General features: G+C 37.8%; 1 protein-coding gene across 12 annotated transcripts in view; it reads left to right on the forward strand.

The window, feature by feature from the left end:
* The window catches only part of ncor1 (nuclear receptor corepressor 1), a 99,018-nt gene that overhangs the window by 22,916 nt on the left and 56,022 nt on the right, over positions 1-20,080 (forward strand). For 11 of the 12 annotated variants that reach the window (XM_065267253.2, XM_065267255.2, XM_065267264.2 and 8 more), the window contains exons 7-14: positions 1,295-1,351; positions 1,449-1,501; positions 3,105-3,171; positions 7,134-7,306; positions 9,855-9,945; positions 10,535-10,713; positions 10,797-10,851; positions 11,007-11,108. In XM_065267253.2, coding sequence (XP_065123325.2) covers positions 1,295-1,351; positions 1,449-1,501; positions 3,105-3,171; positions 7,134-7,306; positions 9,855-9,945; positions 10,535-10,713; positions 10,797-10,851; positions 11,007-11,108 — 777 coding nt within the window. Of the gene's footprint in view, positions 1-1,294; positions 1,352-1,448; positions 1,502-3,104; positions 3,172-7,133; positions 7,307-9,854; positions 9,946-10,534; positions 10,714-10,796; positions 10,852-11,006; positions 11,109-15,012; positions 15,293-20,080 lie in introns of those variants that run through there. The other variant, XM_065267265.2, reaches the window with a different exon arrangement.

Here is a 20,080-nt window from a genome sequence, read left to right on the forward strand (position 1 = left end):
TGACCGATTCATAATTCGATTTCCGTAGGGTTTTTTTACTAGTCAATTTAAACATGACTATACGAATACTGCAGTAACCTTCTTTTCTTTTCAATAACATCCTTTTTATAAGATGCAAGGAAGAACATATGATAATGTATGCAATGATTGACTTATTTTTAGCTCAAATAAGTAATTATTAGTTTGCGAATCATACATTTCTGGTCATTCTGTTCACCTTGCCAACGAGGACATTGCAAACTGTTTGTATAGGCTATTTACTGTATTGTTTGCTTGGACCGTTGGTTTTCATTCAGATAAGCACTCTGTTTGCATACACAGCGCATCATCTGCACTGAAAAATATGCAGTCAGTGCAGACGTGTTTCATATGCAGCTATAATTCATTAGGTACAACTGCCACATGAGGTCTTTAAATGGGGAAAACATGGAAGTGTTTGGTGGCTTCCAAATACATCCCTGTTTGGATCTTAAGGGATGAATAGGGCTAGGCTAAATGCTAATACATAGTCAAAATATTAAGTGCACGCATTGAAAAAGATAGGTATGCATTAATTTGTCTAAGTTGAGGTAAGAACGTAGTACAATTTTGAAAAAATAGTGGTGCTTTCCTTTAAAGAGACATTTTCAGTCTTCTGTACTTTTGTTTGTTGTTTTTAAAGAATAGAGCTGAGGGACAGAGCGCGAACGTGGGAGGGAGATCGCGCAAGGCTGGAGCGAGCATGAAGGCATAGCGGCGGTCTCTACTCCCACAGCGTACACAAAAGTGCACAAAATAATATAGCCTAATTGTTTTCGAAATTTTGCTTGGGTGGCTGCCGATTAATTTTTAATGCAGTAAAACCCTGCTGTGTAATCGGATAATGTCTGCACTGTTTCACTTTGACTGTAAAGAACTTCCATTCAAAATCACGATTCACAGATTTTAAATAAAATAAAAATTGCGTCAAAACGTAAATTCAAATTAATCGAGAAAATTGGGAAAATCGGATATGGATTTTGTAAATTGAGGCCTTTCCCAGACAGAAAACTGGAATTTGAAAATTGTGAATTTGGGATATTTCTTTTAACTGCCTTTGACCCTGGAGAACAAAATGTTTTGCAAACAAGCAGTTTGCTTAAACCATTTCTGTAGCAACTGCTGAGACACCATGCACACAACCTCACACATACTCACTCTATCAAAGTTGAAATCAACAAATGAGAGCACGGTTTGTTTGTTTAGCTCGCTGTGTCGGCAGTCAGACTAGCTAACCACAAGGACATTCTTTACATCTCTACTCTCTCTGTCATAGAAAAAGGCAGAAGAAGCCCATAAGATACTGGAAGGACTGGGTCCTAAAGTGGAACTGGTGAGTATGAAATAGTATTTTTTTCAAGGTGATAGATTTTGTGTGTCTGTGTTAATCAATCTGAACTTGCAACCCTTTCTTTATCTTTTTTTTAAAGCCTCTGTACAACCAGCCATCTGATACTAAAGTCTATCATGACAACATTAAAACGTAAGTATCTCAGCCTAAACTCAATGTAAATAATGTTAAATGTTATTTTAACGCACACTTTACCTAATGTGGAGATATGTGTTTGCTTTGACTAGTCAGTCAGTCGGTTGGTTAGTTAGTTCGAAATAGTTCCAGTTGGATGAGTTATTGAAAAGTAAACATAAGTTGTCTTTCAGGCATCTGCACAAAGGCAGGCTGTCCTGCTTTCAGTTAGACAGAAGCAAGTATCTGACAAAAAAAATGGATTTTAATTTTAGTCTGATTCACACATCTTTAAAAACAATGCATTTCATCCATGCAGACCACAACAGCTGTGATCAGTCTGCTTAAATACTAGAAATCCTCTGAGAGATTATCTGGAGAGAAATTTGCAGATGTCTTTTCTCTTAGAAACACTGTAAATCTCTCTCAACACTGTGGTTCATAGTGAGCGCCTTTCCACCGTTGTGCAAACCATTTTAAGAACCCCCACTCGTGACTTTTTAAAACTAGTTTAACACATAGTTTAGAGTTATCTTATTTCTACTAGTAAACACATTTTGTCTTCAAAATTTATAGCAGTTCTGTCCATCTGTAAAGATTATCTTTAAAAGCTTTATCAGACGTTAGGATTATCACAAAAATAAGCTCTATTTGAAAATGAATAGGATTTTTGACGAGGTAAACAGTGCCCCAACTTCTGGTTTGGCCTACAAAAATACATCATCCCTGCGGCACTCCGTTATCAGCCCCACAGTGGAAAATTAAACTACAACCGTACCGGCTCGATGGGATCTGCACGGAATAGACTGGCTGCATGACAAACGGTTTGACACGATTGTGGGAAGCCATTTGTATTCTATTTATGCATTGATTCGTGATTTGCATATAACAGTGAGCGTCTCATCCTTAAAATTCCATTTCTTTAAGGATTATAGAAATGGCCACTAGACACCATCAATCTCAGCATTGTGGTTTTGTGCCTGCTGGATGAAGGCAACACGCCAACAGAGAGCTATAAATGCCAGCAGTCACACTGACCACTGTGTGGAGCCTACAGCATAGGTTTGACCATAGGCCCTTGACCACGTGTTTGTGAGAAGAGACAGACACATGCTGTAGTAGGTGAAAGTGTGTGTGGTTATCGCTCGCGGAAATCCTGTCTGTGTTAGGTGGGTTAAAGTGAAACTATTTAGAGAGGTCATGGTTAGTTTGTCTTGTATGTGTCCTGTTGACTCAGCCAGTCCTGCACGCAGACACATGGGGGGAGGGATGGGCCGAGGGGGATGTGCATGAACAGTCATTGATCTTTGAATCAACAGTTTTGACTGTCAGAATACCGTAGTTTTACAAAAAATTGTTAACCAGAAGTGTTGCATTTTGTGTAATGCCTATTTAAAACACACAGACATCGGATCAAAGTGTTTTGGTCTTAGGGTAAGTTTAAGGCATGGCTTTGTAAAATACAGCTGCTTTATTTTTACAAAAAAAAAAAACACATTGGGAAATCTCTTGATCTGTTTGTTTGTGGCATGTTACCTATCAGTTGTTATTGTGGTTATGTGTACAATGTTGGCTGGTTTTATGTGTGGGAATTTAAATACAAAGGTTTTTCTTGCTACAGGAATCAAACGATGAGGAAGAAGCTGATTCTGTTTTTCAAGAGGAGGAACCATGCACGTAAACAGAGGGTGAGAGTCTGCCTTAAGCATTGAGACTGTTAAAACGGATATATATTTTCAAAGTGTTAGTGCAAATTGGCTTGTATTCATTATTAGGTGAATTCCTGTTATTTGCATTTCAGTCCAGTATATTTTTTATTGATTTTCTGCCAAATGATATATCCACCTTATTTTCGAACCCAAATTTGTATTCTATTTTTTTGTGAGACTTGAAATTAATCAGCCAGCTGGTAGAAAACAATATCGTAGGAGCATGCTAGGGCTGGGCGATATGACCCAAAAAAAAAAAAAAAAAAAACGGTTTCCATATCGGCCGATATCGATAATTATCGTGATAAATAACAAATCTTTACTCCTGTCAAATTTAAAGGCAGATTTTTGCTCCTGAATGAAAATTGTAGAAACCAGACAGTTAATAATGGTTTAAACTACTTTTTATTCAGAACATGACACATACAAATACTAAAATCTTGTTTTAATGCATCTGTATTAAATGTAAAACCAATTGTTATGAAATCAACACATTTCTGACATAAAAGCAGCAGACTACTGTCACTTTAAGACCCAAGACAGACTGCTTTAAGTTTCAATATACTGAGAAACAGCTGTTTATGTTCACTTAAACAAGAAAGAAAACTTAGTTCCGTGATCATGCGTGTGTTATACATATACGAGCTATACACGTTGATAAATGGATGTCAAGAGTGTCACGTTGCTGTGGGAGCGCACATACTTAAACACTATATTCACTGCAGTGGTGGATCTGCTGCTTTTCCTCAGTTTCCTGAATTTGTGAATGTCCTGTAAATATACTTTTAAAGCTGTGCGGACGTGTGCATGCGCAAGGCGGACGCTGAATGAAAGTACAGTATACTGGACCTATTGTGTCTGCTGTTTGCGCGTCCAACATTACACACAAGAAAATGTTTCCACGCATTTGGATTCCGTGATTCCGTCCGCGTTATCCGCATCGCGAAAATCATAGGTCTCTACTAATAAATGAATAACTTGCCTCATCTTCCAGTCCTTCAAGTCTAACTGTCACTGTGATTGTAAACCAAGAGCGCGTGCCGCATCCGGAAGTGCTCGCGCAACATTACTCACAGTGCGTAAACATTATCGATCACTTATCGAACTGTCCTTATCGTTTTATCGAAAAAGTTTATATCGGTAAAATTATCGTTATCGAATTATCGCCCAGCACTAGAGCATGCACATAACATGATTAAAAAAGTTATGGTAAATATTCACTACACCCACCATATACAACACAGTGGGAGGATGAACTGCAGAAGTGGCCTGATACATCATATAAAGATATATTCAATTATTTCATGTTGTTGCTCTGAGTTGATGGTCTTCCATGCACAAAAATCATAGCACAGATGCGCACCTGTAGAGTGAGAAAGTCAGTCGAGCGTTTGTACCTGAAAAGACCAAGAATAGTTTTTTTTGAATGTTTGAAATGTCCCAACTGTACCCCTGGAGTGAGTTTTTATACTGCATTTTTTATTTGACTTGTACGCTGTATCCCAATTCGAAGCTGGGTTCTTCAAATATACAGCTGTTATATTCAGCCGTTACATGCGCGCAATGAATCTCAGGATAGCCTAGGCTGTGAAGGATTCATTCGTTCTATCCTTAGCAGCGCAGAGAAATAAGGATGCATTTTGAGGCTTCATTTAAAGCAGCCTTCGAAATAGGAGAGCCTTACTAGCCCTCAATCGCGCTGCTGTGAAGCAATCGGTCTTAGAATACGTTTACAGCCTTCGAATTGGGACACAGCTATAATGTTTGAATTTCTATGGTGACACATCAAGCTTATCGCGTGAATGTGGCGCTTCCTCCTGACAGTCAGGAGCAGTATCTTTCTTATTCAACACATTATGAGTTATATGACAAGTACAAACCACAATAAACACATCTATTTAGTTATATTTTCATTTTGTTAAATGTGCATGAATGCATTATTACATCGTTGCTTACGCACTAGAGGGAGACATGACCTTATTTAGGAAATTATTTGCGTTCTCATTTAAAACATAACAAAAATATGTGCAAAACATTAAGAATAGTGTTATTATGGCAACAATTAACTGCACACATCATGCCGGTCTTTCATAATAAACATTAACTAAAGTCAAAACGACACCCCCGTGTCACTCGCAGTACAACTACCAATAGCTTTAGTGGCTCACCGGAAGTTTTAAACAATAGATCTCAAAGATGGCAGCGCCAACATTTACTTCAAAAAAGGTGAATAGGCATTCTTAGCCACTTGCTGTGCAAAGTTTTTTTTTATTGCTCATTCACCTAGAAGGCTAAGCCACGGTGTTAAAGCGATTCTCCAGCCAAATTTTAAAACTACCCCATGATTTACCCGCCCCAAACAATCCAACATGCATATGTCCATCATCTTTCAGACGAGCACATTTGAAGCTATTTAAGAAAATGTCCTCACTTTTCCAAGCTTATAATGGGAGAAAATTGGGATCAGGGAATACCTAAAAAAGTGCATTCATCCTTCACAGAGGTAATCCACTAGGGTTCAAGGGGTTTGGCAAATACTAAACTTCCACTTTCAAAAGACTTTTATTAATTATTTATTAATTATTAAAGTCTTTTGAAAGTGGAAGTGATGCCCAGGGAGCAATTGGGTTTAAGGTGCCTTGCTTAAGGGCACCACAGTCGCAACCCGCTAGTTGTTAGCCTCGAACAGGCAACTCTCTGGTTACAAGCCAGACACTCTATTGTAAGAAAAATGTATAAATATTTTTCTTCATAAACTATAATAAAAACTAATAAACTATAATAGCTTCTGGTAACAACGGCATCTTTGACTCACACGATTCACAAGTCACTGCACAACGTACCTATGGCAACCAATGCTCACTACACTAAAACTCTCCTGTAAGTCCAAGATGGCGCCGTTACCGGAAGCTAGTTATATCAATTTATAAAGTTGTAAATCTGGATATTTTTCTTACAAAATTGCATTGATTACCTGTAGAAGGCCTTTATTAAGTCGTTGGAGCTGTGTGGATTACTTCTGTGATGGATGGATGCACTTTTTGGGGTTTAAAGTCAAAAGTTGTTACCTGATCCCTGTTTTCTACCATTATAAAGCTTGGAAGAGCAAGGACATTTACTAAAAACTCCAAATGTGTCGGTCTGAAAGATGATGGACATAAATATCTAGGATTACTTGACGGTGAGTAAATCATGGGGTAATTTTGATATTTGGCTGGAGTATCCTTTAAAGCTTAAAAGCACCAGTTTTAGCACTTTAATATCACCTGTGACTATGCAGATTGAACATCCCTCACCTCTCCCCTCTTTTAATATATTGGTTTAGCAGTGTTGAATGGTGATGTTTGTTAAAAAGCCTATTCTTAATATACTATTGCATTCATCTACATTTAAGCCACATGGAAGCATTCTGACCAATGTTTTAAAATTGGTTTTCAGGAAGGTATAGTTCAGCTCAATCGCTTGTTAATAGACCGGTTCGGTCAGACTTTTTGGACCAAGAACAATCAGAATGGTCATGGCCGAAATCCAAGAGGAAGGTTAACTGTTCAGTGAGAGAAAAACAAGCCGTTTTTTGTTCTCTGTGTACTGTAGGGCAGACAGACAAACACAAGTGCACTTGTCTCTCTGCACAGGCTTGATTGCAACCTCCTCTTATTAAACCCCTCGCTCGCTCTGGTTTACAGATCTGCAGTCAATGTACAGTATATAACCCTTTTATTACATGCCATGAATGTAGTGTTATGCCTAAGCTTGGTTAAAAAGTATCCGCTGTCAGCTTTACTGGAAAGAATTGTTCTTAAAGGTAGGAATCAATCAAAAGTGCATATTTAAGAGTTAAATGTAACTTGTGAGGGGGTAAATAAACTTAAAAAGTTTTTCATGTAAAGCCACTCCGTATGATTGATGAACTTAAAACAACGTGTCGTCTTTGTTTACAGGAGCAGAAAATTTGTCAACGTTATGATGAGCTGATGACTGAATGGGAGAAAAAAGTTGAGCGAATGGAGAACAACCCTCGCCGTAAAGCCAAAGAAAGCCGCACACGAGAATACTACGAGAGACAGTTTCCAGAGATCCGCAAGCAGCGTGAGCAACAGGAACGCTTCCAGAGGTCAGACAGGTCTCCGAGTTTACCTTATGACTCAATTAATGCTCTGTCAGGCATTCACCAGTATTGCTTTTCCCTGACACAGTTGTGATGTAACATCTTGTGTAAACACTCGAGACGCAGTGTTCTGTTCTGACTCAGCAGTTGGCCAATCAGCATTGAGGATCCTGTGGGTGATGGGGTCAGGCTGTAATAGTTCCTGGTACAGAGGTTACAGGGCTTCCCTGAATTACTGGGATTTCACTCTGGAACACCATTAAGCAGAACTGAGGAACATGTAGCATTGATTTTGATTCACCAAAAATATAAACACTTTGCTGTTGAAACAAAACATTGTTGCCCAAAATTACCTTTATGGTAATCCTGAGGAATATATACCAAATATTTGATAGCTCAATCTATAATAATCTACAGATTTTTGCAGTGGTTTTAAATAATAAAAAAATGCATTTTTATATTTCCCCTTTAAAATGCATTCAGATAAAATATTCAGAATGTTTAGTGCAAAAACATTGTGTAAAAGAAAATGTAGACCTGATCACAACTTTTTATTAAATGGACACATTTAAATGCTGCTTGAGGTGTTGAAAAAGATTGGTTCTTGCACACCTTTATGGCAATTTGCAGAAGTCAGGAACCTTGTTACTTCCCGCGTTGAAGCTGAGATTATTCACCAGCGTCATAGAACAGCGCCTCACACGCTCCTTTATTATCTTATCATAAACAAAAATGCATGCATAGGAGAGCTTGAAATCACAGACAATAAGCAAATTTCAGATGCTGCAGATAAAACCTACCAAATGCAGGACTTTAAATAAGTCACGTCTTTACAGGATCTCTACAGCATGTGTGTGAATGCATGTGCTGATTCCGGAAAATCATTGGCAGTGTGAATGAACCCAAATCAAATGATCCCGGACAAATCCTGGATGTGTTTTCCGTGTATTTTTCGTAATTGTGTGTGAAAAGGGTTTAGATGAGTGAAAGAAGCTGCTAATGTACTAACTAGCGAATGTAAATATTAAAAATAATAATAAATGTGTCACAATCTCTACTCATTTACAGTCACTTCCCGTGAAGTTAAAGTGACATGAAGTGCTCGCTGTGGCATGATAATCTTAATAATATCCAGTGTTGGGGAAAGTTACTTTTAAAAGTAAAGCATTACAATATTAAGTTGCTCCCAACAAAAGTAACTAAATGGTTACTTTTCATGGAAAGTAATGCTTGCGTTACTTTTTAGTTACTTTTGCGTTACTTTTTCTTCTCTGATGCTTGATATCTTTCAGGCCTTTCAAGTGTTCTGCATTCAGAAATTGCATATTTCATCTCAAAAATGTCGAGCTCTGGTCTGCTATCTCTAGTTTATGACTCAAACTGTTTCCACACAGGCGTGTACGCATAGAGCGCATGACATAATTTTTTTATCAAATTAATTAAACTTAAAAAGTAACTTGGATTACTTTTTTGAAAAAGTAACTTAAATATTAATGTGTACATATAAAAAGTAAGGTGTTACTATACTCGTTACTTCAGAAAAGTAATATTATTACGTAATGCATGCTACTTGTAATGCGTAACCCCCAACACTGATAATATCCGGTAGTGTGTGATTCACCATGATTTTCACATTTTTTCTAGTTTTTTTTTCTAGATTTTCTAGTGTTAGCATCTTTAATATTTAGCTCTTTCCCCGCTATTGACGATTTATCTCGTCAATTAAAAGAAACGCTTCCCTGCCTATGACGTTTTTGTTTTTACGGCTATCCATATTTCCGATATTATCCACTAGGTTGTGCTCCAACTTGTAAAATACTAATTCTCTAGGGATCCAAAAACAGTAAATACTCTGTGTATGTTTTGATAATCGTTCAAAATCTGATCTCTATCAAGTCCTTTACAAAAATGCAATTATCTTTTGTCTGTTTTAAGACATATTTGAGAGGTGCTTTAAAGGGATCAAATTAACATGAAAAGGGTTTTTTGTTATAAAGGGTCTGTTCTTTAATTTGATATATTGTATGTTTTATATATTAAAAGTAAACATTTTTGGGAAGGTATTAAACTTTTGTGGAAATCAAAAAAAATGTTGCCACTGGCTGGCAAACTTTTAAAAAAGGAAACGCTGGCAGGGAAAGAGTTAAGAAAAGAAAATCAAGATTCAACCAGATTTTATTATCGGCCAGGATTTTGAAAATCCTGTAGTGTGAGCCCGGCCTTATTGGAAAAGGTCATGGGACATCAAACCGTCCAGCTTCCGTAAGTGATGTTTGCCAGTCTTGATTGTTTAGAAAAGCCAGTATGTGTAGCTATTGTTGCTAGAACAGTATTTAACTTGAAAAACCTAAGAGCACCAGAGCTCATGAATAGACCCAGAGGAATCTGGCCAATAGCTGTAACCGCTGCTTCAAAGGCTTTTTGTGGGAGAAGAAACAGGGTGGGACTCTGGCCTAGTAGCTTGCTGGGAAAGCGCCATTACATGGATCCGAGACGACAAAGCCAGGAACAGAAAACTCTTTCTTTAACCATGCTTCATCCTTCTCTTCTGTAGGGTGGGCCAGAGAGGGACAGGTCTGTCTGCCACCATTGCAAGAAGTGAACATGAGATATCTGAGATCATTGATGGCCTATCGGAGCAGGAGGTAAACTGGTGGCTTTAACACCGTTAACACACTTTTAGAACTTCATAAAAAGACAGCTGTTACAAGTCACTCAATTGGGTTAATCTTAGTAGTATGTTGCTAATCTTTTGACTTGCAACATAAGGTCTAGTCCACTTTTGCAGACACCTATATCGACCAGCCAGTTTATTACGTTTCTTATGTGCTACTTTAATAGCAAGTAGTCAAGTAGTACACTGTTGTGGGGGGAAAATTATTTAATTTCCAATTAAAATACAGTATATCATTCAAAGATTTGACTAATTTGACTAAAATCAAGTAGTTAGATTTTGTCTCACAGGCAATGTCAGTCCAGGACCTTTAAGCACTGCTAACCTTTTGTTATTTGCTGGACACCAGTGCACCATGACTCCCAGAAGTTTGTTTTGCAGCCTGATGGGAGCTTAAAATGTACAATTGGTCACCAGTATTTGTGCATTATGCATTAAAGTAGTCAATAGACAGTGGGCAGGCTGTGGGTGTGCCATCAGAGGCTGAGACTAGACTAATGTAAACGTGCTACAGAACCATCCTAGACATCAACACCTTTGTGTCTCTCTCTCTTTCTCAGAACAATGAGAAGCAGATGAGGCAGTTGTCTGTCATTCCTCCCATGATGTACGATTCAGAACAGCGGAGGGTGAAGTTTATCAACATGAACGGTCTGATGGATGACCCCATGAAGGTCTACAAATCTCGCCAGTTCATGAACGTCTGGACTGAACACGAGAAAGCGCTCTTCAAGGAAAAGTGGGTCATGTTGGTGTGTTGGGTGACTGTGTGTGTCTCTTTGTGCATGAGGTTTTATTTATCTTCTCTATTCTGGGATACAGGTTTGTGCAGCACCCAAAGAACTTCGGGTTGATTGCGTCATTTTTGGAGAGAAAGGTCAGGGTGCATTGATTTCTCTTGATTATGGTTGACCGCAGTTGCACCCAAAGCTCACCTGTTTGTTTATTACTAGCAGTTTAAACTGACTCTCTCTCTCACTCTCTTTCTTTCTCTCTCTCTCTCTCTCTCTCTCTCTCTCTCTCTCTCTGCAGTGTGTGTCAGATTGTGTGCTGTACTATTATTTGACTAAGAAGAGTCAGAACTATAAAACTCTTGTTCGACGCAACTTTGGGAATCGTCGACGAAGGAATCAGGTATTTACCAAAAAAACACTTCCATCTTTCTTTACTTTTGCCAACGTTAGTCTACCTCCTTTCCTTCACACTGTCAATCAACAGATGGGATATGTTTTGTATTAGGTAAATGCATATTGTTACAGAGGTGGTTCTGTTAAAGGGAAAGTTCACCCAAAAATAAAAATTATTTCCTCACCTTTATGCCATCTGATATGTTGGTGACTTTGCTCTCTGCAGTGCCCTCTGTTCATTTACATTATTCATATAATGTACATTAATGGTTTCCACCACTTTTAGAGTTCAAGAAGCAGATATATACAGTACAAAATTCAAGAGCGTGATTTTGTGGTGGCGGTTGGCCAACCAGCCTTTCAGTGCCACCTTTAGAGTGCACTTCTGAAATATGCATATACAGGAAGGATATACAAGAAGTGCGCTTTACCCTCCCGCTCTATAGGTGGCAGTGAGAGCCCGGTTTGCTGGCATCAAACACCACAAGATCACACTAATGTTTGGCAGGGGCTCTGCATTAACCCAAATAATGTTGAAAATAAAGGTGTCGATAGCAATCGATTTGCTTTATGTCACCAATATGTATGGGACATATCTGCTTTTTGAACTCTCAAAGTGAGGGAAACCTTTGACGTGCATTATATGAATCATAGAGCACTGAAATGTCCACAAAATATTTTATTTATTGTTCTACTATGTCACAGACGTATGGGATGGGCCGAGAGTGATTAAACAAACCACCAATTTTCATTTTTGGATTTACTATCCCTTTTAAGATGTGTTTTTTTTGTCTCTTTAGTCCCCCTTGTGTTTAGTATGTACTATTGCATAGCAATTTTTGGCATCCCAGTCACTGCTTTTGACTACTTTGTATTTTAAATGTTGTTTTTCCAATCTTTCGTGCCTGTGTGTCTGCATTGGGTTAAATGCAAAGTTGTGTGTTCTTTTTCATTAGGGCTGTGTTATGTAGTGAATTTTGCATGCTGTTTTAAACGCTTTTTATAAGAACCGAGACTGCGTGTGTATCAGACAAAAATGCATTTGTACTATGAGAAGTTCTTGCTGTCTTGCTCAATTTTTGTGATTTATGGAGAGCTGCACAGCTTTCCAGGAATCTGTTTTATCTGTTTGACACAGCTGAGAGGCTCCATGCTGTCAGGGCCTACAGAGAGAAGGAAAGGGAACATGAGAGTTTCAGACTTAAAAGATGGCTAAGTGCAGTTGCTAAAAAAATGAAATGTTTCAAGAGGAAGTAATGTTATCGTGGCACCCAGACTAAATGGGTTATGATCATGACATAGACATTATTTTAAAGTCAGCTGGACATCATGATTGACCATGTTTACTTTTTAATACATATTTTACCATACAGTAATCTTTTATCTTTTTTATCTAATAACTTTGATGGGCTAAGGAAACAGCAGGGTAGTTTGGTGGTTAACTAACAGCACTGTGTTGAGCTTTAGTTCTAGGTTAGTTTTTGCCAAAAGTTAATTCGGTAGTTTTCCTGTTAAGCCGACCGATTCACGTGGATGTACATCATATTTGTGTGTGTGAACTGTGTATAATAATTATGTTTATATAAATAGGCATACATGCATGTATAATTTTAAGTAAAAATCTATATTTATATATAAAGTATTTATATATAATATAAATTATACATAAATATACAAATGTACACATGTAAACATTTCTTAAATATTTACATGCATGTGTGTGCATTTATCTGTACATAGTTATTATACACAGTTCACACACATATATGATGTAAACAATTTTTTTTATTCCGCTATAGGTTAATTGCGATTAATTGTTATGCATCCCTACACAAATAGTTTGTTTTTTGTTTTCATTTTTAAAGGTTTTATAATGACATATAATGTGTGCTCTATTTATTCCAATCCTTCAGTAAAAATGCTATATAATTAAATGTCTATATATTTTAATATTTAACAAACAAGGTTTTGTAGATACATGCATACTAGGTAATAGCCCCATAAATAAATAATTTATGTAGCTTTTCTACCACAATCTACATAATTAGGATTGCCAGATGCATTTGGAGCAGCCCAGTGGCCATGTTTGGAAATCTGTCATGATAAAGAGAAAGCTTACAAAAGTCACATTTTTGTGATATATTTCTTAAATCTATATTTCTTAATATTAGAGAGAGAGAGAGATGGGCATAGATTAATCTTGATTAATCTCATACAAATTAAAATAAATTTTTGCATAACATATGAGTTTGTGCTGTGTGTAATGTATATATAAATACACACACACACACACATTCATGTATGTATTTAAGAAACATTTACATGTGTGTATATACATTTATTTATATTTTTATATATTCTAAATTATATATAAATAAAAAACGATATTTAAATAAAACATTTCTTAAATATATGTGTGTGTGTGTGTGTGTGTGTGTGTGTGTGTGTGTGTGTGTGTGTGTGTGTGTGTGTGTGTGTGTGTGTGTGTGTGTGTATGCACAAACTCATATGTTATGCAAAAAATTACTTTTATTTTGTATATGATTAATCTAGATTCATCTATGCACAGCACTTATATATATTATATTGGGAATTGGGAATGTTATTTCAGGTTGACTTTATGACTGTATGCTTTTTTAGGAATGGTGTATTTTGTTTCCACATTACACTTACAAAGTAATCAAAGAATATATAAAAAGATAAATTTTAAAGAACTACAAGAAATGGCTAATTCAGCCCACTCTTGCTCTTGTATATAATAGTCATGGAAGAGATTGCATTCTTTCTCTCCCTGAGCACAGATACTGTTTGACTTATGTGCAAGTGATGTATCTTAATGTAATACACGAAACGATATGCTACAAACCTGTCTAACTGAATTTAGCCCTCTGTCATCAGCATGTATAAGCAGCTGGTGGATGGAGTCAAGCCTAATTACACCTATATTTCTGGCTATCTAAACAACATCGGATAAAAGCGCGATCAGCTCTGTGAGCACTGCCAACACAGGGATCACAAGCCGAGGCAGTGGGTCATTGAAAGCATGTGTCTTCAAGTCAGGAGTTAAGCTGCAGTAATGAATTGATCTGATATACATGCATGCATCCACACACGCACGCTTTTTGACCCAGTAGCCCACAGTACCCCCAGGTGGTTTTAGCAAGCAGTCGTATGTGCAGCTGTTTTCAGTTGCGTGTGCGGCCGCGTATCTTGCTACCTGATGATCTGCATTACTGCACTCATAGTTTCCTGTCCACCTGTTGTGATTGCTATGTTCACATGCTGATTAAAAGAAAAGGGCAGCCAAAAATGTTTCTCTTATCTTTTAAATGCTCTGTGTATATATGTGTGTGTGTGTGTGTGTGTCCTTGTGGAAATGGAGCTCTTAACAGAGTTTCTCTGTGGGTGGAGTGTATGACCCTGCTCCACATTAGAGACCCATAAAAGTGTTTGTGTCAGTTGAGTTCAGCTCACGTGGAGTTTCGAATGCTGTTCCAACAAACTTCTGCCTCTGCATTCTGTTCCCAGAGAGCGTTTCAGAGAAAGGGAGAACACAAGCCAGAAAAATATGCGTAAGCGGGAGGAAAAAAAATAATTGTTTTCCTTAACTGGCAGCTCATGTGTCGCACTGTCCTTCCAGAGCCCTGACTTTCTGAGAAAGAAAGCGAGCCAGAGAATGTGTGCATGTGAGTTTGAGACACCCCTCTTTAGCTGCGCGATGGTATGTGCCTGTTCGTAGCGACACCAGTAAAAAAGTTGTGAAGCAGCCTGCTGTGCCAATCAAAATCCGGACTGGACGAGGTTAAGATCGGTCAGTTTCCTGTCCCCGCCACTCTACAGAGGGATTACCTGGGTTGACCCCATCACACAGATAAGCTATTGCCCACACACACACACACACACACACACATTTTTGTGTGAGTGTGGGATAGAGATGCCACTGCTGCTTTAGCTGGCTCAAACAACCCGATGGCGCGCTTTCTTGGAATATGCACCATTGATCTGCTGAGCTGGATCCCTGCAACCTGGGCGCTGAAGATCTGATTTAGCACACAACGCTGTCAGGCAACCCAGGACTCGCTCTCCTGCTAGCCTGTTTTACTCACTTGCACTAGCCTCTGTTGCACAGCATTCTGGGAAATACCATGGGATGAATGGAACGCTTTTAGGGCCAGATAAACATAGATGAAGGTACAGTGTGACATGGCTTTTAAAGTGTTGTTTTAAAAGCCACTTGTAATTGATTGTGGATGTTACATGGCTTTTTGCTGATGTTGTTTGTTGTAGGTTATAGTTAAAATAATTTTTTTAATCATTTATCTGTGATTTGTGTTTGTGTTAATGTATTCTATATCAGGAGAAAGAGGCTGCAGAGTCATACAAGTGACGTTAAACTAGCATAGCTATGCGGGAAATTGGGGACGACGCTCCGTTATAAAGTTTAGTAGTCTGCACGTTTGAAGTTTGTGTGTATGCCAGGGTCAGCAATGCAACATCTGTATCACACGTGTGCTATTTAGAAAACTTGCAAAAATGGCATGAATTAAAACCGATTTGTGGATTTAAAAAATGTATTTTAGAAGATTTAGTAGATTCTGGTTAAGTAGAAATTAATAATTTATCCCATCCTCTCCGTAATGTGTTCGTTCTGTTGCTGCTTAATTTTGTTGCCAAGTTCAGTTTTGTTTTCCTTTGCCTTGACTCCTCCTTTCCTCTTTCTCCGCCCTTTCTCCTGATTGGTGTATTTTGAGCTGTCGCAGGAGCTTGTGATCTCTCTCTCAGATGTCTGTTTAAAGTGGAGATACTATTTTTATCGAGCTGTGCTGCATTACAATGTTGTTAATACAAAGAATTTTGATTGAAAGTATGTAACATTATAAGATGATAAGCCATTTTATGCCCTTCTGTTGATGCCAGTTTTCCAGTCATCCGTTCACTCATAGAGCATTTCCCATTTTCCCAAATTTAAATGCAGTTTTCACTTCCGAAATGCAATGTGCACTCCTGAGAAACTTTCCATAAAACACACTGTGAAGACATAGTCAAATCTCTGATAAAATATTTTTTTTTTGTGTTTGAAAGGTATTTAGGGATGTCAAACGATCTTGAATATTGGGAAAGACATAAACTTTATGACAATAGCTAGTGATGGTCAAAGTAGCTGTGTGCTATAAATCAAACAGTGAATATGTATTTAAGAAAGGGTCATATAACAACATTTAGAAACTATACCAACTGCCATAATTAAAGAAATAGAAATACTAAATTGAAGGCATTGTCATCATCTTTCTGCCAAAATACCATGGTATAGCAAAACCATGATATTTTCATAAGGGTGGTGACTGTGTACTTAGAAATGCTTTATTTAAGGTTCGTAAAATCTGGTCTGTGTTTAAAGCGATAACCATCCGAGATGTTTGACTTTACTGATATAACTTTAAAGTGGAAAAGTTTGTGTATCTTAAAATAGGTCATACAGGTTTTGTAATGCACTTCAGTTAGGGTCTGTATAAAAGTGCTTCCCATATAAAAGCAGAGCATGAGTTCAGGACAGTCATCTTGAGGGGAAAAATTGCATGTAATTTTATATTTGATTCAACGACCTGAAATTTTGCTTTAGTGCCTGCCATTTAAGAGAGGCTTGCAGCAGTTTCTTTGACATGTACAAAGTCTAGCAGGAAAGTTAAAACGTCAGCATGCTTATCTGACAGCTTTTAGCAAACCAGCCCTTTGACACTCTCTGAAGTCTTTTTGTCCTGTGATATTCCTACACCCCACTGATACCCTAGTTTAATATCTAAAAAAGCGTGGTTGAAGGCATACAGTTCAGTCGCTCAGACCTTTTTAAAGTGCACCTATTTCATTGTTTTTAGCAATGTAATTTTGTGTATTTGGTATAATACAATGTGTCCGCGTGGTTTATGGTTAAAAACATATTATTTTCCACACACCGTACAGTAGAGCTGTAATCGGGCCTTAAAAGTTAGGCCCGAAATGACCGAAGCCCGACAGAATTCGGCCCGAAAGTACATTTTGATTGACAGCTTTTTTAAAGCCCGAACCCGTTTACAGCCCGACATTATTTAAATGTGCACACGTACACAGCTTTCGTCAAGAATGAGTAATTTACACAGGTTTTAACATTATTTATTTATGACTAACTAGGCTACACGCCACTTGGAAGTTAAAACAAAGAAATAAAAGAAGTCATCTATAACATCGTAACATCTCACTCTAAATAGGCCTATGCAATACATTATAAACAGGCCAACATGCCAATAAAAATAATTATTTCTTAACGAATTAAATTGAGATAATACATTCTGAATTAAGATGGGTATTTGGTAATAATGAAATTAAGATTAGGCTACATGTTTTTGTTGAGGAAAATTATTAAATCCACTGTAAATGGCCTCAGCGCGGTCCTGCGCTTACTGATAGTGCATCCAGCAGCATTGAACTTGACCGCTCATTTTCTACGTAAAGCCGGAGCGCAAGCCCGGGCCGAGCCCGTGTAATATGTTAGAAATGAAGCCCGAACCTGACCGAACCCGTTGGGTCCCGTCGGGTTTGGGCTAAGATCTATAGCTTTACCGTACAGTTTTGTAGCTCCAGATATCCTGCCTTCCTCAAACGCATTGATTTTGCACAAAACTCATTGATGTGAAAAGCACTGTGTTCCTGATTTGCCAGCTAATCTGTACGTTGTGATTCTCCTGAATACCTCTTACGTCAGCCAGAAATATGACGCTTCTTACCACGTTTGAAAGATTAGCTCACAGTGCAATGCTAACAGGAGTAAATTTACAGGCTGTGAGTCCAAGCGAGAGGAATTGTGATAATGTCGATCTTGTTTACATCACCCATACCAGGAAGTAAACTGTTGCCTACAATCTGTGTGTTTGTTGTAGTCCAAGTAAAGAGATTTACGTTGGAAACGATAACTCGCGTCATCATTTACTTTGGGGTTTGTACCTTTTGCATATAGTTAACATGTACTAATACACAGACACCAAAGGAAATGTAAAATCTTGAATCGGACCGTTGGTGCTCTTTAACAACGACTGTAATTAACTCTGAAGTCTGAAGTTTTAATGCTCATCTTGGCAGTCCTCTTACACAATTATTGTCAGTATTGCCAAATAAAAAGTGTTTATTTATGATCAACCAAATTGGCTCTTTGCTATGAATCACATTTATTCTGGCTTGAAACTGGGGCCAAATATTTGCAGTGACCACATTTAGACTTAAAAATTCACAATTTGTATTGTGCAAAATAGCACTTTCGCTGTTGGTTTGTAGTTTTTGCCCAAAAGTATAAAAGCAATATGTGATATTTATACCCTGTTTACACTAGAGCGGGGGTCTCCAATCTTTTGCATAAAAAACCACAATGCATAAAAAACTTGGGGGGCTACTTTTTTGTTATAGTCTACTCAAAACTTTTTTTGTTTTACTTGTTGATTTGTTTTTTCATTGTTTAAAATGTTAACATACAAACAAGAAGCCAAGCTCATATAAAAATAGGTTATAAATAAATATAAAAATTGAGGCTATTAATATAATGTGCTTTGGCGGACAACTCACAGACTCCACGCAGGCACCATGTTGGAGACCACTGATCTAGATTGTTTTGTTTTAAAACAGTGTTTTAATATGAAAAAGATTCTTATCTATACTTGCCATTTCACAACAGATCTCCGTCCACACTATACCATAAACAAATTATAAATTTATCGTAGTACTTATGTGCTTGAAAAAAAGTTTAAATAGTTGAAACGTTGCATGTCTACAGCTCCATCTCCATGTTTTTGTTTATACATTAGTTTTGGCTGGTCATTATCTTTCGGTAGTGTAATGGTCACAAGGTAGGGGCTTGATGAATCATGGAAGGATATGTAGTAATATAGAACTCTCATTTGTGGAGTCAATGTGGGCACCTACACTGTAAGGCTAAACTATGTTAAAAAAAAATTTTTACTTGTATGAGAGGGTCCACGTACAGTGTGCAGGATGCACAGGATCAACAGAAGAGTGCCCGCATACTGTAACCACACCAACAGATTTTTTTTTTAATCCGTACATTGTACGTGTAGGCGCGTACAGGAAAATGTATGCTGGGTTTCGAAAAATGTAGTAGTGTGTTTGCTGTACCATAAAGTAATGTAAGCATTTTAAAACGAAAACACACTGATATAGTCTCATTTGCTTTAAACAACTGCAGTGGGTATCTGATGGTGAAAGTAAAATGGGCCACAGACGAAGACCTCTTTACCTTGTTTGTGTAAACTTACTCAACTTATCATACTTGCAGTCAGCACATAAATGCTTGAAATATTGCTTTTAAGTTTTGAATCCTCAAAGCAATGTTTAATAGCTAGAAGAGGCAGATGGCTTATGGTTCACATCTGTTATGCATCAGTTGAACTGTCACAACAACCTGACATGACCATAGGTTGGTGAAAGGATCGTAGACTATACATTCCAGTGTAAGCTGTCAATAAGACAAAACCTGAAATGAGTTGCTTTTGGGGATTTTCTTGTAGAGCTTCTTTAGATATAACACATAGTGGGTATAAACTGAAGCCGGAGCTCTAAACCAAGCATGCAGTTATATGATGCATAAGTTTTAGTGGAAAAGATCACTTAACTCGTCCTGTCTTTAAATCTACAGACTGATGCGTTTATCCTTCAAAACTCCATGGTTCATTTTTGGTCATTCTTGATTGGTAACAGGATCATATATTTTTGTTTTGACCGGACTTATTTGCGTTTCCGTTCCTTTCCTCCTTTTATTTGTTCTCCTTGTCTTTGTGGCAGAGGTTCTGACTTTTTTTGGTCCCATCTGGCAGCTGCACAGCTTGTTTATGTTGGCCGAGTTTGGCTTGTTCCAGTGCTTTGCTTCTCTTTCGTAGAACAGACCAAGGAAGGAGGAGGAAGGGGGTGGGGTTTCGTACCCTCTGTCTGCGCCAGGAGCCT

Source organism: Paramisgurnus dabryanus, chromosome 5 (genome assembly GCF_030506205.2).
Source record: "Paramisgurnus dabryanus chromosome 5, PD_genome_1.1, whole genome shotgun sequence".
NCBI lineage: Eukaryota > Metazoa > Chordata > Actinopteri > Cypriniformes > Cobitidae > Paramisgurnus > Paramisgurnus dabryanus.